At 42.5% G+C, this 24376-nt stretch overlaps 1 protein-coding gene across 2 annotated transcripts; it reads right to left on the bottom strand.

The window, feature by feature from the left end:
* Positions 1–19256, bottom strand: LOC110367687 (palmdelphin). Of its 2 annotated transcripts, XM_036125044.1 has the most exons (4): positions 18204–19256; positions 3442–3549; positions 957–2084; positions 1–860 (listed from the first exon to the last, which is right to left on the bottom strand). In XM_036125044.1, the coding sequence occupies exons 2-4, from the start codon at positions 3527–3529 to the stop codon at positions 766–768; spliced, it is 1311 nt and encodes a 436-aa protein (XP_035980937.1). In that variant the 5' UTR covers positions 3530–3549; positions 18204–19256; the 3' UTR covers positions 1–765. The 2 variants fall into 2 exon arrangements, with proteins under 2 accessions (XP_035980937.1, XP_021169742.2); XM_021314067.2 differs by lacking the exon at positions 18204–19256 and having other exon boundaries at positions 3442–4093.
* Between the last annotated feature and the right edge of the window lie 5120 nt (positions 19257–24376).

Below are 24376 nucleotides of genomic sequence, written 5' to 3'. Positions count from 1 at the left end.
TTTTTAAGGAATTTGGAAACAGTTGCTCTTTATTTCCCAAAGTTATGGAGGGAGGAGAGAATGGACATTTCAGCTGCATGAAGACAGCGTTTATTTATTTTTATTTTACAATTTTCTTAACAACAGCTGCTGATTAAACTGAATGTTACAACCTTGACATGATTATATGAGTTGTTTTACCGAGAAATCGATCAGAAGTCGTGAAACCCCGCCTCTCTGGCTGCAATGCGCGCTCCCGACACAGAGGGGAACAGATTTTCACACAACACCGGGACTTTTCGGGTTCCGAAATGTGTGTAAGGAGACATTATCCTTGTTGGTATTTAACCAACCATAAGCCACACGCTTTTTAGCCATGTTTAATCTGGCTTTTTGTGTTTGAGAAAGCGAGTTTGCAACCAGGAAGTAACTTGCTGCAATGTCAACAGATCAACGCTTGTCAACAAATTACGTCATCGGTCACGTGACACCCGGCGCAACATTTTTTATGAGCCTTGCGCCAAAAAGCCTTAAAAATCCACTTTATCATTGAATTTTTTTTTCCTTGGGTCATAATAATATGTGAACTTTGTGATATATAGCTACTTGTATGATCTCAGAATCAAGAAGTACTTTAAAGAATTCTTGAAGCCAGTGACCAGGAACCATGAAACATACAGCACCAAAGCAGAACCTTAACATAGAGCTTAATATATTTATATTAGTTAGTAATAAACTGCTTGTGACTACAATTAGATCAGCTGAGTAACATTTAGTTAAAAGTGGTTAGACTTGACACTCAAAGTTTGATGAGATTATGTATTGAGAACACTTTGCCAGGCGGTGGCTATAACACAAGTGGCACTCATGATGAACTTGATCTAATGAAAGAAAAGAAATAGACATTTTATAATCTTTTTTGTCAGCACAAAATAATCTTCCGTCTCATCTTCTTGTTGAATGGAGCTTCTCCTCACCGATGCAATCCCTGCTGGGAGGCTCATCCATGCTCTGCCCTTGTGTATAGCAGCTGTGTTTTCCTGGCTTGTGGATGAACGTTGGCTTGTGGAGCTTCAAATCCCTCCAGTTTGTGTAGGTGTCTTCAGCTGCGTCTCCTCCTCCAGCAACCTTGGCTATCTCCACTGTGGGTTGGAAGATTTTACTCTTGCATCCTTCTGGATGATATGACAGACATTCTTCTCTGGAGTTCATATTATCTAGACACTTATCATCATCTTCACCCTCATTGTCGCCTAAGATTACTAGCTCAGCTTGGATGTCTTCCTCCTCTTCATCTAAAGCATTTTCATAGCCAATGAAAATCATCGTAACTGCTTCCTCCTCTTGATCCTCTGGCAATGTGTTGATGAGATTCACAGAGGCAGTACTTTCTGTGGCAGCGTGTAAGTGAAAGTCATTCAGTGTCTCATCAGCTTCAGTTGTGCCACTGATTAATGAAAGTACAAGTTGATCTACATCCCTGTAAATTGGTGGCATTGATGCAGGCAGTCCTTTGGATCGCAATGTAACTGGCACAGGACCATCTGGCTCTGCGCTGCTAGTGTCTGCGTTGTTGGGGAATTCTGCTGTAGTTTTGGCACTGAGGTTTAACCTTCCATTTAGATCCATATTGTTGTTGATTTGTTGCACAGTGCTGAGCCAGTGAAAGTTTGCTTCCTCATCAGGCCGGAAGGCTCTTGAAGTGTAGTTTTGATGAAGTGAAGATTTCTGATCTTGTTGGTCATGAATAAACTGTGTTTTATCTTTGAGATGTATTTGAGTTGGTACCCTTGGTGTTGAAGATCTGCTGTTCCCTGTGTATGGTACAGAGTACACTGGATGATGGTAATGCACTTCAGCAGGCACTGTTTTATCTGTGGCCTGATGCAGAAGTTCTTCCACTTCAGTGCTGGACATCTCTCTAACCACTCCATTAGGAACTTTGTCTTCTTCTGGCTGTAGTGCATAAACAGACTTGCGTCCATCATCATATACCTTTTGCCCACTCTCTTGAATACTTTCTGGGCATATAGTTGTTGTAGAAACCACTTGATTTTTGCCCGTTCTTTTATTATGTTCTACACTGATTTTCATTGCAAAGGTTGCTGGAATAGAGAAAAAGACATTAATACAGTAAGTAAAGAAACATAAAAACAGAGTTGTGGTAAATAAAATTAAGCTTCAGTCAGTTTATGGATTTATTACGTGAACTGATAAAAAGGAATATTTCTTATCTGACCCGATGAACTGAAACCTGATTCCAAACAGCTGGATTGATGATTATTATCTTCACAGGTACACGACTCATTGAACAATGTCAATATAATCAATATCATTATGGCATAGCTCAACTGCTTTGCAGCAGAACAGGTATGTAACACATTAGCTAGGTTAGAACACATTGACAAATAACAGTTGGATTTATCAGTTTCTTCATCAAACACCGATTTGATCTGCTGAAAGGCCCAGATCACTTTTTTTGCATTTGCAAAGAACATTAGTTGTGCATTTAGTTATTTTTATGTTCTTCCTAATATTTGGAGTGCAAGAGGTGCTCCTAAAGACCTTCTTTGAGTTTAGGGTGGCGTTAGCCATCTTCTATGTTGTAGTGTGTTGGAGCAGCAGCTTATCTGTAGCTGAGAGGAAGTGGCTGGATAAACTCCTTAGGAGGGTCGGCTCTGTCCTGGGATGCCCCCCAGACCTAGTGCAGGTGGTGGGAGACAAAAGGACTGAAAGAAAATATCATCACCTATAGATAGTGTCTCCCACCTCATGCATGGAGCTGTTATAGAGCTGGAGAGGTCTTCCAGTGACAGACTGCTGCATCCCAGATTCTCTAAGGAACGCATCTACAAGTCGTTCTTTCCAGCTGCACATACATTTTATAATCTCTGTTGGTTACAACAGACTCAATAAGTGTTCACAACATGCAAATGGTTGCACTGTTTCAGATGTGGTCATTAATCATTTACACTGTCTCTCAGATGTTGATGTCCGTTTGCACACACTTTTAGCTATTCTGAGGGGTTGCTTCTACAATCATGCTTATTGCATGATTTTTCTTACATTGTTGTATAAATCAGCTGCTGTATTTCCTGTTTAACTTGAATATCACATTTTTATCACAATATTCCGAGTATCAATAATTGTGCAGTACTTATTTCCTTTTTATTTTTAGGTTTGCCTTTGTAAGAAGTTTTCTTTCTGTTGCGTTAGATCTAAGTTTGGATAAGCTTGTTTTTCATTACTGATTTAGTGAGTAACACTATCTATGTGTTTTTGCCACTGTCATGCCCAAATTTCCCCATTGTGGGACAATAAAACAGGAAGACTGTATTTCCAGTCTTCCTGTTCTGCATCTATTATCATTTGTAGCTTCCCAGTTTCCATCTCAATATTTTGTCAGTAGTGGGATTATTTTGTTAAGCAGAAATAGCCTTGAAGCTTATCCAGGCGTCATACCTTTTTTTGTCTCTGCACTGTTTACTTTGTCAACTGGAGTGCTGTTTGCTTTGACTTGAGGAAAGAACAACGGGATATATGGGATCATGGAGAGAGAATGTGACACATCTGAAAATAAAGAAAAATTACTAAAATCACACACTATAAAAATGAGAGCAGCCATGGTTGATTAGTAAGAATGGCTTTTACAGTCACTGTTGTATGAAGTACTTAGACCATTAACAGAATGTTAAGGCATGGTGGTCATCTGTATGTTTTGAGGCCCATTATGCCATCCTCCACATTCAATAGCACCCCTGTTAAAGGTGTGAAAAAGCTTCAAAGGATTATTTCAAGTTTTTGAAGGGAGTTCTTTTAAGTTATTATCCATGCTATTCATGATAGTTTCCTTAGTTGTCATATCACCATGAGTTGGAAAACTAAGTACAATGTTGCAGGTGGTAGAAGGCTAAAAGACTAATCAAACATACCCTCAATTTGCCTCATTAGCTAATTTGGTGAATAAGCTGGTTATTAGTTTCTGGGACTATTGTCAAACGTCTAGAAAACATAAAAAGCACACATTTTTATGGCGTTGGACATCTAATGCAAAAATTGAAAGCTTTCTCCTTTCTTGCCAGAGTTAGAGCAAAAAGGACAGTCCCAGCTGATCAACAGGACTGATAAAGGTGGAAAACTACACACGCACGACTTCACATAGAAACTTGGAAGTAGTTCAGCGGATCAAACAATGGCCTATTGTGAAATAGGCCATTGTTTGATCAGCAGGTTAACAGTTCAGAAGGGGACACTGACTGCTTCGGTCTACATCCTGCGCCACCTTGCGCAACCAGGGACATACGGTAGGATCCTGTTTGTAGGGGTCAGCTCGGACTTTAACACAATCAACCCTAACATCCTTCATCAGAAACCCACCCAGTTCAAAGTGCTGCCCTCCTCTCATTGGATAAACAGCTTTGTTATGCCATAAGCTGGTTGAATATGCTTATTATTATTATTAATTATAATTTGGTATTATAATTTAAATAATAAATCATTCAACTCAAAATTCCGCTATAACAAATATAGTTCAAATGGTGGTGATGTTAGCTATAAGCTTATAAGTATTTATACCACTAATGCATTAGTTAATTTGCTGTTACAAACTCATTTATGCTGGAATAAATGATCAGGTCGGACTGTTAACCGACGAGGTTTATCCAGCAGGTTGTGAGAACCCCAATGTAACTGCAATTAGAGTTTAAATCCTTATTCCTTATCACCATCCAATGATATTGTCTCTGTATTAATATCAGATGTTAACTCCAAAGGAGGTTAGCTCTGAATTCTGAATACCCAGGCAACTGTGAATTGGATTGAACACAAAACAATGTCTATTCCGCAGTCGTTGGTTTTATTGAACCAAAAGCAATTCCCTGTTACAGTAATTCTCTGATTCAACAACTTTGGAATTCTTACTCACTACTAAACTAACATGCAAAATATATATGTGGAAATAAAAGAACAAAACAAAAAAATAAACAATGGATTAAAATGAGCGGTTAGCAGATCTTAACTCAACTCACAGTTGTTTAACACCGCCCTCAAAACACCGGCATTTGACGTATCAGCATTGACAGACAGAACAGCTTCGGGAATCTCACTGGACGCTTTGATGTCTTACCAAAAGCTAGTTCAGCTAAGCTCCCTACAGTTCAGATACACGTCACCCTCCCAAGATGGCTGCTACGATGACGTATGAGGGGAGGTCCTAATGACGTAACCACGCTTACGCTGATGGGATAATGCCTCGCTTCGAGAGGGCGCGGCTAACTGGGAGTTTAAACACACCCGCGAATCGAGCTCGGACAAAGAGATTAACTGATAAGAAGAAGCGAAAAGAGAGGGGGGGGGAAAGCATGGAAGAAGATGGAAAGAAATGAAGCAGTAACCCACGGCGGGGTTATTGATGAATCACAAATCAACACAGCAAAAATCAATTGTAAAATGCATGCACATACAAAGAAAATGTTCAGCAAAATAATTCCAACTTCGTCGTGGAATAAAAGCATTAACCAACACCTACAAAGTTCTAACGCCTGCCCAGGCACTTCTAAACACCCTGTTGGTGAGACAGAAATAAAAGGGGAGACCCCGTTACTTTGAGGTGCCTCGGGGCTGGTCCGGAGCGCTCCGAGTAGTGTGGCTTTCTGGACACGTCTTGACGAGCGCAGTTGTCCTCAGGCTGCAGCGGGACGGGGAAAAAGCTGCTTCGTTTCTTCCTCCGGGTTCAACAGTCGCTTTGTTGGCCAGACAAAGCGGGGTCCTCTTCGATCACTGGGAGATACGGCGTCTCTCAGTCTTTTGATCAGAGGGAATTTAAAAGTACTTATTTTAGTCGACCTCCTGTTATGCAAAGCAGGGAATAACCGTTGTGTCGAAAACAATCTCGGTCCAGCGAGAAACTCGAACACGTGGCGTGGGATTACCCCAACGGAAACAGCTGTGTGTGTCTTCTCGGGTTGGCTAAAGCCAGGGAAGAAGGAAGATTGTCGTGTGTGATCGGCTTTTATAGCCATCACCATAGCAACCTTATCTTGATCGGCGGCCATTTTGCCGTGTTGCATGATGGGAGTTGGTGGTCATTTTGACCACATGAGTTGGTGGCCATTTTGACCACATTGCATCATGGGTAACGCAGTCCGTTACGTCCCGAATTGATGCCGTTTTTTGTCACGTCTGAACTGGCACAACATACCCCCCTTTAGCTTTGAAGAGTGGGATGCTGGTCACAGTCTTTAAAGCTACAACCAAGTCCATTCTGGTGTGACGAAAATCCGTTGTGCATGAGTGGAACAACCTAATAGTCTTTCTAGTAGTCCATTGGGATTCATGCAGTTCAGTTCATCATCCAAGAGGAGGAAAAACAAAGCATTCATTGTGCCTGGGTCAGTGACCTAGCCTGGGCAGGACTAAGCTATAGCTAGTCATTTCTATTGGCTAATAAGGCAACAATAAAGTAATAATAAAAAAAAAGAAATGCAAACTTCACAATCACCATTGTCAATACATTCATTGGTCATCAGGTTTGAACTTTGAACTAAAGAAAGGAGAGAGGGAAAAAGGGAAAGGAAAGAGACAGCGGTTCGTAGTCTAATCAGCTTATGGCCTTCAAGGAGCTGGTGCTACGAACCTGGGAGCGACAAAGGTGAGGGCATCAATCCTGGTTTGCAACTGTTTGATCTGCTTGTATGCTGCATACGCCATCGCAGTAGTGATGGCCCATCCAAATACAAGGAGAACCACAATAATGGTCATAATGTGAGTGTCGGTCGACTCTGTAGCTCTGGGGAAGCGAAGCAGAGGGATCGAGCTCAACTCTGAGGGAGTGAGACTGAATTTAATCAGCTGGGTGCCTTCAAGTAAAAGCTGTCTTTCAATGCCGACATCAATGCTGAAATTGTATCCCTTAAAGACATCTATTATTTCAATCTCTGAGTCGTATTTGTCAACGTCAAGGTGATGCAGAACCATGTTTCCAATGTGGACTACAGCACCTTGAGGTGGGGAACAGAAAATGGTTTGGTTGGGCAGTTTTAGTCTAGTAACTGTGTCGTGCTGCTCGTAGAATAACAGGGCTTCTGCCTCTGGGGTGCTAACGAGCCAGCGGTTACCTGCCCGCTCAATTTTGGTTTCCACACCTGCATCTTTAAGGGTCATTCTAGCCTGACAGTTTTGTTCAGGAGATTCATTCCTTAGACCACACAGGTAATGGGTAACGTCTCTGATAAATGGGTTGCTTGGGCATACCCAGTGGATGTCTTTGGTTTTGGTACACAAATCCAAATTAGGGACTAAATAAAGTTTGGGGTCAGCATCATGATAGGCCAATATTGAGGGAGTTTGTAGGTGTACGTGGGTCTCACCTTGCCAAAAACTGACATTCAATACTGATTTAAGCCTATACACGTTAGCTCTTTCAATGATGGGAAGGTTTAGCATAAATCCTATCTCCAAGTTGTCAGGATTTACAAATATCGGAATTGCACTACCCAGGCTATACGCCAGGTGTGTTTGTGGTGGTTGCAGTGTTTCACTAGAGGCAGATTTGAGAACCTTTTCAACCAAATCTACTGGTACCAGGTACGGAGGAATCCGTCCTTCAGCAAGGCTATTTATGGATGAACTAACCTCTCGAGTGAGGTCCTGCATTAAATCTCTAACAACCTGAGTATACATCATGTCATTCTTTACCACTTCTGTGAGCGTTTCCAAAGCAATGCATGGTGTTATGGCTGAGTGTGAAATTATAGACGTGAAGTTATGTATGGACACTTGCTTTATTAGTGCATGTTTAAAATGTCCTGATTGAACATGCACTTGTCCTATTTAATGCTTTGCATTGTTCTCTTCGGCGGGGGCGGAGTTAGGCTCCGTTCCCTGTGAGGAGAGTTTGCTGGACGGTTTAGTTCGGTTCGAATGAACCCACGTGTACTCTGGACTTTGCACGCGGGCTTCTAGGTTCTTTCGAGGCCACGCGAAAGTCGTTCGGAGACGGTCTTTTAAGTCAGCGACGCACTGGTGTGCCGTGTAGACGGTTGTCACACTGACGTCTTCGGGCTGGTAGATGAGATTCAGGGGAAGTGTCCTTTGTCTTCCTGTCATCATCTGGAAAAGTGTCACCCCTGTGGAGCATGGTGAGGTAGAGCGGATTAGCATTAGGACCAGGGGAAGCTTTATGTCCCGGTCCCTGTCATGGCTGCTGGCATGTTCCTTTAACATGCTGACCACGGTGCAGTTCATTCGCTCCACCTGTCCGGATGACTGTGGGCGGTAGGGGATGTGGAATTTAACTTCCACGACCAACATGTCAAAAAGCACGGTCAGAATGTTTGACGTGAAATGCGTTCCTCTGTCCGAGTCGATGGACAGGGGAAGGCCCCACCGGCTGGAAACGTGATTTAGCAGTAGGGCTGCTGTGGTGACAGCGGTGTCATTCGGTGCCGGCAAACATTCGACCCATTCTGTGAAACTGCCTGTTATTGTTCCAAAAAAAGGTAAAAAACAAAGCAACTGGACTTGTTTTCCGTAGTTTCAACTACGGAAAACAAGTCCAGTTGCTTTGTTTTTTACCTTTTTTTGGAATGACCATGACCTGGATGACTGAGAATCTTCACCAGCATATGCCTGTTATTGTCAAAAGGTATTTGTTATCTCTTGACGATTTAGGGACTGGACCGATCCAGTCAGTCTGCAAATGTGACCACGGAAATATAACCCCCCTTTGCTGAAGCAGGGCTCGGTCTAGTGGTCGTGTGGGTTGTAACTGGCTGCAGGTTAAGCAGCCTTGTACATACTCCTGGGTGTCCTGGGCCGTTAAGGGCTGGGACGCCACCTGTTGGAGAGTTTTCAGATTAGCTTTGCCGCTTCTGTATCCTCCTACTGGTGAGTCATGGACGTGTGTCAATGTGATCCCAAGTTCGTTTGAATCTTTGGGCTGAATGGGCTGAAACTCATAAAACAGCTCCTTAAGTGCGGTTTCCTCTGTTTCAGTGGTCAGTGCATCAGCTTCTTCCAGCTGTTGCATGATTTCTGTTTTGAAGCCAGGGCAGGGCTCAGTGGGTGAGTCCCGGTTCTCTGGTTGATTTGGTGCTGGTTCTGTTGGGTTGGTTGCTGTCGCATACACCAACAGATTTCCTTCAGCTTCAAGCGTTGCACCACAAATGGATCCAGCAGGCCGAGCTTCATGTCGCCTGATTTGGATCATGTTGGAAGGAAAAGTAAACACCGTGTCTGGGGAGTCCTGTCTGCCGGTCAAGGATAAGGGCAGGTCTCCGATGACAGGAATGCTCAGCTCAAAGTCGTGGAAAAAGCTTTCGATGAGCACCCCGAGAGGTTTCTTCTCCACCACTTGGATCGGCATGTGGGTTGGATTCTCCACTAACAGGTAAGCTGAGCGGTTGTTCAGCTGAAGCAGGGGTGTGCCCCGGATGACCAGGTTGGATTCCTGGAAATAAGAAAGGGGTTGAAAGAAAACCTGCGTGCTCTGCATTTGTTGTCCTTTCAGGATGGCTAATCTGATAGGTACACCTGCAGTCTGTGGTGGTATTAGCATGTTTGTCTCGCTAGCCACCTGGCAAGCCTGTGGGATGGTTTGCCCTGATCGCATGGCTTCAGGGGTGCCCAGGAAGGAACTTGGGGTCACGTGAGCTTGGGCCCACAGGACCTGGTTACAAGTGTCCAGCTGTGCACCCAGCCGTACCAGAAGATCAGCACCAACAAATACTGGAGGATGTAAATTCTCCACAATGCTGAAAGGATGAGAGAGCTGTCTTGTGCCAATCTGTGCATAAAGTATGCACACCCCCGTTGCTTTCAGAAGCCGGCGAGGCCAGTCTGCTGAGAGCAGGTAGTGGCTGTGTTTTGTTTCAGCCAGATGGGGCTTTTCACGGCACAGAGAGCTGTATAGATCTCTGCTGATCGCAGATTTCTCTGACCAAAGAGCCAGCAGCACGTCTGGCATGAATGTGCTTTCCAGGTGCACACCTTCAGCCACTCTGGGGTTATAGGGTTCAACTCCAGAGTGTTTAAGTGAGCAGAGGAAAGATGTGTGGCTGCAGAGAGAAGTTCTCTGATCGCTGAGAAGCGGTGGTGTGTCAGAGGATTTGGAAATCGGCTCTGTGGAAGGCAGAAATGGTGCTAAAAGTTCTTTGGGCTCCTCGGAGCATGTCACCTGATTGATAGGGACGGACAGTCCACTTCCAGAAGTGAGGGGCTTGGGAGTCCCCACTTGGGCCCAAAGATGACCATGATAGCAGTCAATGAGTGGGGCTAACCTGTTCAACAGGTCCTGACCCACAAGAAAAGGTTCTGTGTCCAAAGTACATATGTAGATGGAGTGCACCAGGGTCATGTCACGGAAAGTGATGTCTAACCACGCCCGTTTGGTGATGCATGACTGATCCTGTGTGTAGCTAGTGATGCCCACGTTACAGGTCTCCACCTGGAAACGGTTTCCCAAGAGACACCATAGCTCTAGTCACCTCATCAAACAAATCTGAGCACATTAGACTGATCTCAGAACCCATGTCTAAAAGAGCATTTGCAGTTACACATCCTCCGATAACTGTCGAGCAGTATAAGCGATGCGCATTTTCATGATGGTTTAGCTCACCTAGAAACCTTAGAAAAGGGGTTTTCTGATCCCCTGCTGATGGGATCTTAGAAGGTTGTTGGTGATTTTTCGGTTGGTTCCCCCACTTAATCAGATACACTCTGTTAGAAGGGGGAGCCTGGTCCACGCCTAGTCATGCTGACGGGGGTTTTGAGCCTGGTTTTCCAGGAGGGTCGGCTGGATTGGATGGTGGCTGGTACGGCTGCGACGCGATCTGACGCACTGTTTCGGCGAGCAACCTGCGAAAATCTCCTCCATCTCCTTTCTCATTGACTCCTCCATGCGCAGGTTCCAGCCTTTGTTGTCATGTGTGCTTTTCGGCTTTTCTGGCCTGTCAGTTTGCTTACCGTATCGAGCTGGATCCGGCCTGTGCCATTTTTGAAACCTCTCACCTTCCATGCTGCCATGCTGACCTCTCCTATCCTGGGAAGCTTTCTTCTGCTGCGGCTCAAAACCATGTTGCTTATTAGGGCCAAATCTAGTTTTAGGTTTGAAGGGAGGCATCTCATGTCCCTCCGGACCTAAACTCTTTTCTGGTTCGGCTTGAATCTGCAGAACCTTTTTATCACTGTCGACTCCTTTGTAGGGCCGTACACGTGTTTCCCATGCCACCTGCGCGTATTTCCTGATTTCCTGCATGGTAAGTTTCTTGGTTCTACAATGCATGGTAACCTCATAACGCACGCTTTCATGAAGATTATGGAGGAACAAAGATTTGAAAGTGTGGTCTTCCTCCAAGCCGGGAGCATTTCGTCCCTGAAAGGAAGCAGCCCGCAAGCGACGGTAGTACTCTTTTGGTGCTTCAGTTCTCTTTTGCTGAATTGCAAAAGCTCCAAGAGTTGCCGAAGCTGGGTCTGTAAACGCCGAATATTCTTCTCTTAAAGCCTGACAAAGAGCTGAATAACGGTCACGTGTAGCTGGAGGGAGGCTTTCTATGAAAACATGGACACTTCTGGACGTGGTTTTCCAGATAAGCCTCAACTTTTCTCGAGCCGAGGGGCTATATAAGTCTAGCAGACAGCGCTCTACCTCTCTGAGATAGTAATCAATGGTGGATTCTGTATTGCTAGGATCAAAACGCTCTATGTCTCAGGCCAGGGACTCAAGTTGACGCATCCGCAGTCCCTGTTCAGGGATCGGAGCTGGTCCATCTGAGTCTTCTCCTGACGACTCCTGCCTGCGGTAACCACGATAGGAGGAAGGCTCCAGTTCTGACCACCTACCTGGCATCGGCGGCCGTTCGTGGGACGCCGGGGGACCCCCCCTGTCATGAACTCTTGTCCGTGGACGCAGTTCAGAGGAGTGGGGTTCACCTGTGTCCCAGGAACGGTGCTCCCGTCGCCCTGGTGGGGGGAAAAGATCATAGCGGGCCGTGTCAGGGGTCAGGTGGGAAGCAGGTGTTTTCCCATGATTTACATCATGTGGATCAGTCCTGTTTGCCACCGTAAGTTGTTTAGGGATTTCTTTCCGTATCACACTGCTATGTCTGTCCTGACCTTCGCTTACCCTTCGCTCAGAAAGTGTCTGGGGGCCCAGTTCATCCATTGTCCTCCAGGTGTGATCTCCATGTTTTCCTTTGGAGTTCTCACACTCAGATCCTTCTGTCTGCAAGCTAATGAGATCCTCCTCTCGCTCCTCTGTGAGATGACAGCTGCCCTGAACACTTCTCTGTTCTAGCTCCCTAACTCTTTCCTCAGCTGCGATCCGCATCTCAACCTCTCTGTTACGCAGATCGGTCTCTAGCGTTAACCTTCGGTGGTATAACGCAGTTAATTCACTCAAAACATCTGCTACCAATCTATGCTTAGGTTTGCTCTGGACCTCCTCCACCAATTCCTGAATTCTTCTCTCACAGTCCTCTATGTTAAACTGGTTCAGGCGGGTTTGTTCGTCCGGTGTCATTTTAAGCAGTGAGCTAATGACACCCTGAGTCTCCATTCCAACGGAGGGGTCTGAACCTTCAGCTCCTTTGACTGAAGAACCGCTACTATCCATTCTCTGTCAGCTATGGATAACAACACAACAAGTAACAACACTGTAGTTTAGCTCAGCGCTAAACGACAGACAACAAATAACAACGCTGTATTTTAGTTTAGCACTAAGCAACAACGCATACACTTTAATTTAGCTCAGCGCTAAACAACAACTGCTAACAACAACTGTTAAGTGGCTTCACTTTAACTGTTAACAGCAAACACGCACTATGACTCATACTTTACTGCAGGAAGTGGGTTCAAATACGTGCGTTTAATTAGGCTGCGCAGGGGAAAATCAACCCTGCGACTTACAACTCCTATGTTTTAGGAACGGTTAATATGCTTGTTTAACTTTGAGAATATTAACTTTGAGTGACATGGACCACTAACCTTTCGGCCAGAAATTAAGTGATAAAGCTGTGGCTTTGTTTGTAATGTAAGTTATTTAAGAACAGGTGCTCTACACATGTGTGGAAAATAGCAAAGTGTTTTGGAGCTTCAGAGGTGGCAAAGAATGACAGTTAAAAACCGCTAAATTGCAACCCTAGTTTCAAAATCACAGCTCAATTTTGACCACTTATGATGAGCAGAAGGGGATAAGGGAGGAAAGAAAAGAAAAATTTTCAAAATAAAATAATAATAAAAGTAAATAAAAAAATTCAAAAAGGGAAAAAAAAATTAAGATATGATAATAAGTAAAAAAATGAATAAAATAAAATTAAAAAGACAAAAAGGGCGTAACCATAAGGCAAGTTTTTTTAGAGACTGACTTTCAAAAACGCTGAGCGATCTAAGCTGTCTTTAAAACCGTGACTGCAACTACCTATCCTGGCCACCAGATGGAGGCAGGGTGCCCTTCACTTTGGGAAGACTGAGCTGTAATTACACACAATGTCCAGCCGATGGGGAATCGTGTCCCTCTTTAAAACAATTATGCTGCAATTACGAGGTTTAAGCTGATAACAGTCTGTGATGTATTAGGACTAACCTTTAGATTTATAGACACAGAGTTTTTAAGTCATTCTCTGAGATACAGGGACCAGTGTAAGTTTGAACTGGGGTGATGTGGCTCTACTTTCTTAGTCTTAGTGAGGACGCGGGCAGCAGCGTTCTGGATCAGCTGCAGCTGTCTGATCCACTTTTTAGGCAGACCTGTGAAAACACCGTTGCAGTAATCAATTCGACTAAAAATAAACGCATGGATTAGTTTTTCTAGATCCTGCTTGAGACATCAGTCCTTTAATCCTGGAAATGTTCCTCAGGTGATAGAAGCCGACCTTGTAATTGTCTTAGATGCTTTTGAAGGTTCAGGTCTGAGTCCATCACTACACCCAGGTTTCGGGCCTGATCAGTGGTTCCTAGCTGAAGCGACTGAAGCTGTGTACTAACTTTTGATCTCTCCTCTATTGGTCCACAGATTAGTACTTCAGTTTTGTTTTTATTCAATTGGAGAAAATTTTGGCACATCCACGTATTGATTTCTTCTAGGCATTTACTCAGTGCCTGAATTGGTTCATAGTCACCTGGTGACATGGTGATGTAGAGCTGTGTGTCGTCTGCATAGTTATGGTAGCTGATGTTGTTATTTTTTATTATCTGGGCTAGAGGGAGCATGTAGATATTGAATAGGAGGGGGACCCAGAATGGACCCTTGGGGAACCCCAAATGGGATTTTTTGTCATCTCTGATGTAAAGTTACCTACTGATACAAAAAATTCCCTGTCCTTTAAGTAGGATTTAAACCAGTTGAGTGCTGTACCAGAGAGGCCGACCCAGTTCTCCAGGCGTTCTAACAGAATGGAGTGATCGACAGTATCAAATGCTGCACTAAGGTCCAATAGAACCAGCATGGTGGTTCTTCCACAGTCTGTATTTATATGGATGTCATTAAACACCTTGATCAGGGCGGTCTCTGTACTGTGGTGAGCGCGGAACCTGACTGGAAACAACGTCCACCAGATGGAGGCAAGGTCTCTCTTTTCAAAGCAGAACACGACACAGACTCTGATTGACAAGTAGCAGACGCTGGCTGCTGTCTATTTCAATCTAGCTGACTTCCAGTCCAGAAATCAATATTCAAACCTCAGGTTAACAACCTCAAACCACCACAAACACGTATATATTTAGTAATGATACCTCCTTAATCAATTATGACTCAATAGCCCTTTTGGCAAGGTGAGCAGTCAAAATGCTGGAATATGGATTGTGTTCATTAAATTCATAAGTTGCTGGTTATTCGATTAGTCTAAAGGAACGCCAATAAGTAGACTCCGCCACCCAGGGACGCCAATTTATGTTATGCCATAAGCTGGTTGAATATGCTTATTATTATTATTAATTATAATTTGGTATTATAATTTAAATAAAAAATCATTCAACTCAAAATTCCGCTATAACAAATATAGTTCAAATGGTGGTGATGTTAGCTATAAGCTTATAAGTATTTATACCACTAATGCATTAGTTAATTTGCTGTTACAAACTCATTTATGCTGATAAATGATCAGGTCGGACTGTTAACCGACGAGGTTTATCCAGCAGGTTGTGAGAACCCCAATGTAACTGCAATTAGAGTTTAAATCCTTATTCCTTATCATCATCCAATGATATTGTCTCTGTATTAATATCAGATGTTAACTCCAAAGGAGGTTAGCTCTAAATTCTGAATACCCAGGCAACTGTAAATTGGATTGAACACAAAACAATGTCTATTCCGCAGTCGTTGGTTTTATTGAACCAAAAGCAATTCCCTGTTACAGTAATTCTCTGATTCAACAACTTTGGAATTCTTACTCACTACTAAACTAACATGCAAAATATATATGTGGAAATAAAAGAACAAAACAAAAAAAATAAACAATGGATTAAAATGAGCGGTTAGCAGATCTTAACTCAACTCACAGTTGTTTAACACCGCCCTCAAAACACCGGCATTTCACGTATCAGCATTGATAGACAGAACAGCTTCGGGAATCTCACTGGACGCTTTGATGTCTTACACAAAGCTAGTTCAGCTAAGCTCCCTACAGTTCAGATACACGTCACCCTCCCAAGATGGCTGCTACGATGACGTATGAGGGGAGGTCCTAATGACGTAACCACGCTTACGCTGATGGGATAATACCTCGCTTCGAGGGGCGGCTAACTGGGAGTTTAAACACACCCGCGAATCGAGCTCGGACAAAGAGATTAAACTGATAAGAAGAAGCGAAAAGAGAGAGGGGGGGAAAGCAGGGAAGAAGATGGAAAGAAATGAAGCAGTAACCCACGGCGGGGTTCTTGATGGATCACATATCAACACAGCAAATCAATTGTAAAATGCATGCACATACAAAGAAAATGTTCAGCAAAATAATTCCAACTTCGTCGTGGAATAAAAGCATTAACCAACACCTACAAAGTTCTACCGCCTGCCCAGGTACTTCTAAACATCCTGTTGGTAAGACAGAAATAAAAGGGGAGACCCCGTTACTTTGAGGTGCCTCGGGGCTGGATTTGGAGCACTCCGAGTAGTGGCTTTCTGGACGCGCCTTGACGAGCGCAAATGTCCGCAGGCTGCAGCGGGACGGGGAAGAAGCTCCTTCGTTTCTTCCTCCGGGTTCAACAGTCGCTTTGTTGGCCAGACAAAGCGGGGTCCTCTTCGATCACTGGGAGATACGGCGTCTCTCAGTCTTTTGATCAGAGGGAATTTAAAAGTACTTATTTTAGTCGACCTCCTGTTATGCAAAGCAGGGAATAACCGTTGTGTCGAAAACAATCTCGGTCCAGCGAGAAACTCGAACACGTGGCGTGGGATTACCCCAACGGAAACAGCTGTGTGTGTCTTCTCGGGTTGGCTAAAGCCAGCGAAGAAGGAAGATTGTCGTGTGTGATCGGCTTTTATAGCCATCACCATAGCAACCTTATCTTGATCGGCGGCCATTTTGCTGTGTTGCATGATGGGAGTTGGTGGTCATTTTGACCACATGAGTTGGTGGCCATTTTGACCACATTGCATCATGGGTAACGCAGTCCGTTACGTCCCGAATTGATGTCGTTTTTTGTCACGTCTGAACTGGCACAACAGCTTCCTGACTGACGACCAGCAGCAGGTGAGGCTGGGCAGCATCTTCTACTGCCCAAAAACAACCAACACAGGTTGCCCCCCCCCCCTCCGATCAACAAAGGTTTTGACATTCAAAGCCCGTAGTCTGAGAACCTCTGAGCAGAATCAGAGCAGATGCCTTAGAACCCAAGTAGATAGATCTTTCCAAGCAGTTGGGCCAAGACTGTGGATTGAACAACCTCATTACCTGCAATCACTGCACTCTGCTGAAGCTCTTAAAAAGCAGCTGAAGACATTATTTTTTAAACAACCATTTTAGCCTCGCCTGTCTCAGGGCTGCTGTAGCTGATTATATGTTGCTGTGATGTGTTTTACATTTTTATATTTTAGGTTTTTTTTATTTCTATTTTAAATGTTCTTTAAATTGTTCTGAACTTTATTTTACCATGAGGCCCTTTGTGACTGTTGCCCGAGAAAGGTGCTGTATGAATAGAATTACTGATGAGGGAGAGGTAGTCTAGTGGTTAGAGAGCCAGGTGTTTGCATCCTGGAGAGGCCCCAAAGGTCAGCAGTTAAAAACCCACTCTCTCACTGGGCATCCCTGAGCAACACCCTTGACCACAGTTCCCCCCATGCAGACACAAATTTCCCCTGTGTGGGACTATTTATTTATTTATCAGAGCTCAACTAGACATTGAGCTCTAGTTTATAAAGAGTTCAATGTCCTTTGCAGTATGATAAATAACAAGAACTCTGCGGAATAATCCTTTGAAGTGAAGAATAAATGTCCAGAGACATGCTGGTGCAGCCTGTTTTACAGAGGAGAAATGGATACACCAGATCTACACAACCCACATTTTAGCAAAGACTCACTTAGTCTTTTTATGAAAATTTGGTTTGTATTAAGCAAAAGAAGCAATTTGTGATTGGGTGAATATACTGAGAGTCTAGCTGTAGTTTATTTACAAGGTACATAAAATCATGTGTATTTGGGATTTTTACAGAAACCCAAAGCGATTTAGCCTCCAGGATTGCAAACTGGTAAGTCTTTCATCTGTTTTTAAGATAAATCAACCTTTTGGTTTCTAGTTAAGGAAAAAATATGCAGTCTGGTCAAATTGAACATTCCCAAGATTGGGTTAGGAACCTAAGTTGAAACGCCTTCAGTAAGGATGTTAAAATCTTAGAGTTATTACGGCTTTGTCATTTAGTTTGGAAAGTTACCACATCAAATAATGTTGAATTTAAAAATGAATTTAACAACAGTACATTCAAATTCTATCCAGCTTGAGTAGTTTTTAGGAGTTAACCTGTTAATTTGAATCTATTAACAGGCGCTAAATAATGGGCCTAAAAACAAGTAGTTACCAGTTAACTGCAAAAAATATCCACCATAGTATGAAAAGGTCAGTTTGATACCAAATAATTATCTTATAAATTGATAATATTTTTTTCTTATTTATCACTTAATCAGAATAATTCATAATTGTTCAGTCAAATCTCTGGTAAGTTTTTAAAAAACATGTTAACAGAGAATATATATAGAGTTAAAGTAAATCATAAGTTAAAAGAGTAAAAAGATTTTTACCTGCCAGGAACTCTGCATTTAGCTCCTACATGTGAAGACACAACAGTTGTAAGTGAATGTTTTTAAAGGTGAGAACTCAATTAAGTCACTGGGCAGCAGAAAAAAGCATTCCATAATCACTTCATTAAAGTTAATGTGTTATTGAGTCTTTCTGGGAGCCTGAACAGGAAAAAAGGCCAATCATGCATGTTAGTCCTGGCATTTCCGTCAGCTGTGTGAGTAATGCATTTACCTGGCAGGTTGTATGTGTGAAGGATCCTCTCATGAAACAAAGCATGGCAACATAGTCAGTTCATCTCATTAGAAACAATCAGAGATTAGAGGAGGACCCAGCAGGAAGCAGGAAATGGAAGGCAGTCAGATTTCAGTTTTATTCTTGACACGCAGCACCAAATGTTCATCGAGTTGAAAACCTTTAATAAACCTTGTAAGCTGCTAAGCATCCACAGCCTGTAACACCCGTTGTGTAATAACGTTAAATATACAGTCAGTTATGTTCAGTCAACACATTAAATAAGCTGCATGTCAGAGTAACTGATAATTCCTTGTATTCATTAATAAGGTATTTTGGAGTTTACTAAATCTCAACATACATATGGGCTGAGCCACTGGAACACATTTCACCCAGGTGGTGGTCAGGCACGCGTCTTTCTATGTTATATTAGCAGGAGTAAATGGTTAACAATAGCACCTAAAACCCACTCTTCAAAATCCTAAAAGTATGTGAGCCAATGCATTCATTTAGGCATCATTTTCCATGGAGTCCTTTATCGTATTCGCAGTCTTGTGGATGCATTTCTGCTCCAACACACCTGAATCAAAGCCAGGCCATTGCAAAACTTGCCAACATGCCAACTTAGCCTTCTGATTCAGGTGTGTTGGAGCCGAGATGCATCCACAAGTTACAGCACAGTGACACATGAGGACTTGCACAACGTTGATTTAAATAAATACACATGAAAACATGATTTAAAGCTTTTGGAACACAGGAGTATGATCTGAACGCTCCAGATGTTTTGTTATTGCTGCGGTCTTGCCACCACACAGCTCTCTACTGACCAACTTTTCTTTTATTCAGGAAGAAAATTAATGTTTGATTTCTTAATAAACCTTAGTGTGTGCTAAAGCACACACATGTATGTTGCAATCAAACTTTTAATGTTTAATTCTCATATTTTGTATGACTTTTACACTTTGCTTCAATACAGCAGTGAGGCTTTGTTGCCAACAAAAGGGGGACGAAGAGGTTGATCTCACGCTCCTGACATCTATAAAAGGGGCTAGGTAGTAACATATTGATGAGTAACAGGTTAAATTCTCAGCAAAGTGGGCTCTGTGGAGCATTTAACTCCTCACTGCCATGCAGTATGGGTATGGGAGGAAACACAAATGTTTCCTCCCATACCCATCTGTCTAAAAAACACACATTAAGAAGCTTGTTGAAGAATGCTTCTGTAAACAAATTCCATCAACTGGAAAACCAGACACAACTTAAGAAGAACTCACCATGGGGTATTATAATTTCACATCCATACATATTGACCAGGCAGCACACAGGTATATATGCATATATAAACTTTCTTTTTTCGTTTGTTAACTTTGTTACGGATTATGATAGTTACCAGGGAAACAAACCCAAGGACGTGTGGCATGCATAAACAGATGCATGGACAATTATCTTCCCTGAAGCCAAACTCTCAGTCTAATGGTGACGTGGATCCCGGAAGACAACATGAGGTAATGGACCAATCCTGAGCAGGCTTTGCTCATCCATATAAGCTGACGTGGCCGAGAATTTGACACTCTGGAGCGTTCAGAAATCTGCCAGTCTCACATTGTTTTTTATTTTATGAAAGCCCAGTACTGAAGCTGTAAACATTCCTCTGCCTTTTTGATTAAATATGTTAAAATATAGTTTCGAGTCTTTTTATTACTACAGAACTCTCACATAGAAATGCCACATCTTTCAGTAAAAGAACCTGGGTGAACCGCAACAGGATGCAGTCAATTCTCAACAGTTTTATTTAAAGAATAGAAAAAGGTATGAACGTGTTTTGTATCAGTGTAGCTGAAACCTCAGCCGGTAGGTTATTAACTGTGTTCGTCAGACTTGCAGCCTGGGGGAAGAAACTGTCTGTGGCAGCTGCTTTTGGAAACAGTGCTATGTGATGCCGACCTGAAGGTTAAAGTCTGATCAGTTTGTGTGCTAGATGTGTGGGGGTCTGTAGAGATGTTAGCAGAGATCTTGCAAATTTGCCAATACACCAAATAACCACCAGCTCCAATAATTATCATAATAGGATATATGTTATGATAAATCCTGTTATCATAACATAAATCCTGTAATCATTATTCAAATTATGTTTGCATCTTCCATGTCCTTGATGGACTAAATAGACAGACAAGCCATCTTCTGAATTCCCCAGCAATCCAGGGTGTATCCAGCTGCGTGTGTCGCCTCAGGACAGCTAGGCTCTCCAGCGCCTGGTCTTTGTTGAGAAAATTTGATCAATGGCGTTGAATGACCAGCTGATCAGATCCATAGTTTTTGATTCAGATTATTTGCAGAAAAAGGCTCTGAAAGAGTTACAATACAGACAGAGAGCACAAGCAGGAGCGGTTCAGAGAGGAGAGAAAAGTGCCCGCCTTCTCTGAGCAAGACGTTTGTCAAACATCCTCCCCCACATTGCTGAGACCAACATAGATTTATATATCCCCTGTCCACTAGATTAGATTAGATACAACTTTATTGTCATTACACAGGTACAGGTACAAGGCAACGAAATGCAGTTTAGGTCTAACCAGAAGTGCCTTAGCAGCAAGTGCAGGATAAACAATGGTTCTATAAGTACAGGACATGGGTTTTTACTGAATAAATATAGAGACCGATACTATTATAAATGAAATTTTACTGATAGATTTGTCCTATGAGTATAATATATAGATAACTAGTATTGTGAACTAAATTTACAGCTGGATATGTACCGAATATAATATACAGGTGGATAGTACTATGAATAGATTTTTACAGATATGTACAGTAGCATAATATACAGACTATAGTATATAGTGAGATGTTGGGGATAATCCAAAATGACCTGACCAGTGCTATTGCTAAAGTAATGGAAGAAAAGATTAGAAGAGACATAAGTAAAGTACCAATTGTCTCTGTTATGGTGGATGAGATGACAAATGTGACTAACGCAGTCATCCTGGTCCTGTTTTACATGAGGAGCACAAGGGGCAAGGAGAAATTCGACAGGGCAAGCTCTCAGCATCAACTTCGATATAAAAGGAAAATCTCTTGAGCAAACTGAAACACAGATAATCTGTACAACGGAGTAATTGAACTCTTCTTGAGAAGTGAAAGGAAGATGGATTTTATGTACAAATAATCAGGAGTTTTGTTGCGTAAAAGACTACTACATTCCTAATATTTCAGTTCTATGCTTTTTACTGTTTGTTGCAGCTGTAGCTGCAGTAAAAGTAGACTTATGCAACCTGAGTTTGTCTCTTTACTAAGGTATTAGTTATTTGTCCGCAATGCAACAGCTTTTTATAGTGCATTATAATAAAGTGTTTTTATTGGCATTAAATTGTTGTTTAGTGGAGGACTGATTCAGATCAAACACTACTGAAGGCCTTGATGTGAAACGAACGGCCCGCCGCTGATGAGCAGAATATATATATATATATATAATATATATATATATATATATATATATATATATATATATATATATATATATATATACAGTGTGCAATTTGCAAAAAAAACAGAGGGGGGGATCATTTCCTCGATTAATCACATAATGTCGATAGGTAACTCGAGATTATTTGCAAATTAATTTTAGGTTTTATCCTTTTATTTCTGAAAGTGTAATAGCCTGTTTGGGCATTTTAATATGCAATTTTGCAATAAATGACACTAATAAAATACATGCTTGTACAAAAAATATTTTTATTTTGTTATTTTCAAGCACTTTTAAGAATTGGAATGAAAACATCCTAGTGCCAAATGTTAAACTCTGGACTATAATGGCTAAATGACTAATCATCACGCCCTGATGTTTACACAATGTGTAAATAAAATTGTAAATAAATACCATGCTGATATATTTTTTTTGCCTCTTAAACAAAGATAGACATCGTATTAGGCATTAATAAAAATTTTACATTTCAATAAAGTCATAAGTTTTATTGTTCGCTTTTTCACTCTCTCACACACACATCTAATTCTGAGCTTTCACACCAACAATAACTTCTTTGAATATTTTTGCTTGCTGTTTATATCCATATTCATACAGTTTAAGCCTGGAAAAAGGTTTTAAATCTCCAGGTCATTCCAGTCTTACACTTTGCTTGTAACTGGCCAGGAGCTTAATACCCTGAAAGAGACTGTTTAGCAACTGTTTAGTAACTCCAGGTCCTTCGTTTGGCAACGTAATTCAGCCTTAGTTTGTGAAATACAGAGATAAATGAGTAAGCATTAAAGTACGGTTTATGGGTTGGGTTTCTGCAATTTTATCAACGTGTAAAAGCTCATCTTCAGAACCAATGTCTGCTCAAAATGGTGATCTGCACAAAGTAATCTACTTTCAGCAGTTATCACCGGTTATTGCACCGTAAACTGCAGAAAATACGTGCAGAGTTGCTCTGTCTGCCTTTACTACCGTCGGCTCCTATGGCGGAGGGATATTTCAGCTGGATACGAAGTGTCTAGTGCAGGCAGGTCTCTTAATAAAAGCTGTTTCATCACTTATTTTAGAGCCCAAATAAGCGATTTCACTTTCAGAAACGTGCCCAAAAAAACCCGCAACCCGTGACTTTAGAATAAAAGAAGCCCAAGGTCGCATGAAATGAACAGCCTGTGCAACAGTGAGAGCGGGTCTGTTTGGCTACAGTTCTCTAGCTCTCTTGAAACTACGGAAAGCGGCAAGGATAAAAGAAACACAGTCCGGGAGCGCGGCGGGGAAAAAACATTAGGGAACGGTGTGTGTGTTTTGACGCGCGATTAACGGCGACAAAAAAACATGTCGGCGTTGTGGTCTAACAAAGTTAATAACGCGTTAAAACTGACAGCCCTTATTTATATACATTTCTAAATTCAGACCGGGGGGGGGGGGGGGATGTATCCCACCCAGGGGTAAAAACATGAATGACCAGAAGGGGGGACGTCACAAGCGGGGGGGGGGGGGGGGGGGGAGGGGGTAAATCCCCCCAGGCAAATCGCACCCAGTATATATATATATATACTATATATATACAATTATAATTATCAGTTACACTGATACAGGTGTTCCTGTTTGCGTTAAGGCGTATTGTGTCACTTCCTGTTGTCACGGTGTGAATTGCTCCAGATTCTCTCGGTTTTATCTTTAATCTCTTGTGCTGTAACATCTGTTTTTAACACATAAGCACTTTTAAAACATTCTCTGTTGCTGCACATCACGTTTGGGAACTTCTTGTGTTTCACACGGTTTGCTTTGTGGCATGGTAAAAGGGCGCTAGCCTAGCTTTAGCTAGCCTAGCTTTAGCTTCATAATGGCTTCCCCCCTTACTCTCTCCTCCGTGTGTCCGTCTCTGTCTACGTCTCCACCTATCTCCTGCTCTCTGTGTCAGATGTTTAGCTATTCCTCTGCCTCCTTTAGTGATAATGGTACATGTAATAAATGTAGTGTTTTGTAGCTTTGGAGGTGAGGGTGTCAGAATTGGAGACCTGGCTCCGTGCTGTTGAAAAAACAGCTGATAGCCGCCCCTTTGCTAGCGCGGAGCCACATAGACCTAGCGTTAATTCACTTAGTGGTCCTCCAGAAGCACCCGAGCAGCCGGGTAAGCAGGCCGGCTGGGGTGACGGTTCATAGGAAGCATAGCTCTAGATTTCAGCCCCCAGGTCACCACCAACCCGTCTGCATTTCTAACAAATTTTCCCCCACTCAGCGACACACCCGCTGAGAAGCCGACTCTGGTGATTGGGAGCTCAATAGTCAGAAATGTGGCACTAGAGACACGAGGGACCATAGTTAAATGCCTACCAGGGACCAGAACGGGCAACATAGAATCTTACCTGAAACTGCTGGCTAAGGATAAGCGTAAATACAGTAAGATGTTATTCACGCTGGCGGTAATGACACCCGGTCACCACCGATCGGAGGTCACTGAAGTTGGTGTTG

This window comes from Fundulus heteroclitus, chromosome 21 (assembly GCF_011125445.2).
Source record: "Fundulus heteroclitus isolate FHET01 chromosome 21, MU-UCD_Fhet_4.1, whole genome shotgun sequence".
Classification (NCBI taxonomy): domain Eukaryota; kingdom Metazoa; phylum Chordata; class Actinopteri; order Cyprinodontiformes; family Fundulidae; genus Fundulus; species Fundulus heteroclitus.
Note: the sequence above shows the minus strand (reverse complement) of the source record. Positions and strands in the feature narration are given on the sequence as shown.

Coding starts and splice junctions, on each gene's coding strand:
- LOC110367687 (XM_021314067.2), bottom strand. CDS start 3,604: ATGGCTGCTCTCATTTTTATAGTGTGTGATTTTAGTAATTTTTCTTTA. Junction 2,085..3,441: donor CAGTGCAGAGACAAAAAAAG/GTATGACGCCTG, acceptor TCTCTATTCCAG/CAACCTTTGCAATGAAAATC. Junction 861..956: donor TCCCAGCAGGGATTGCATCG/GTGAGGAGAAGC, acceptor TTCTTTCATTAG/ATCAAGTTCATCATGAGTGC.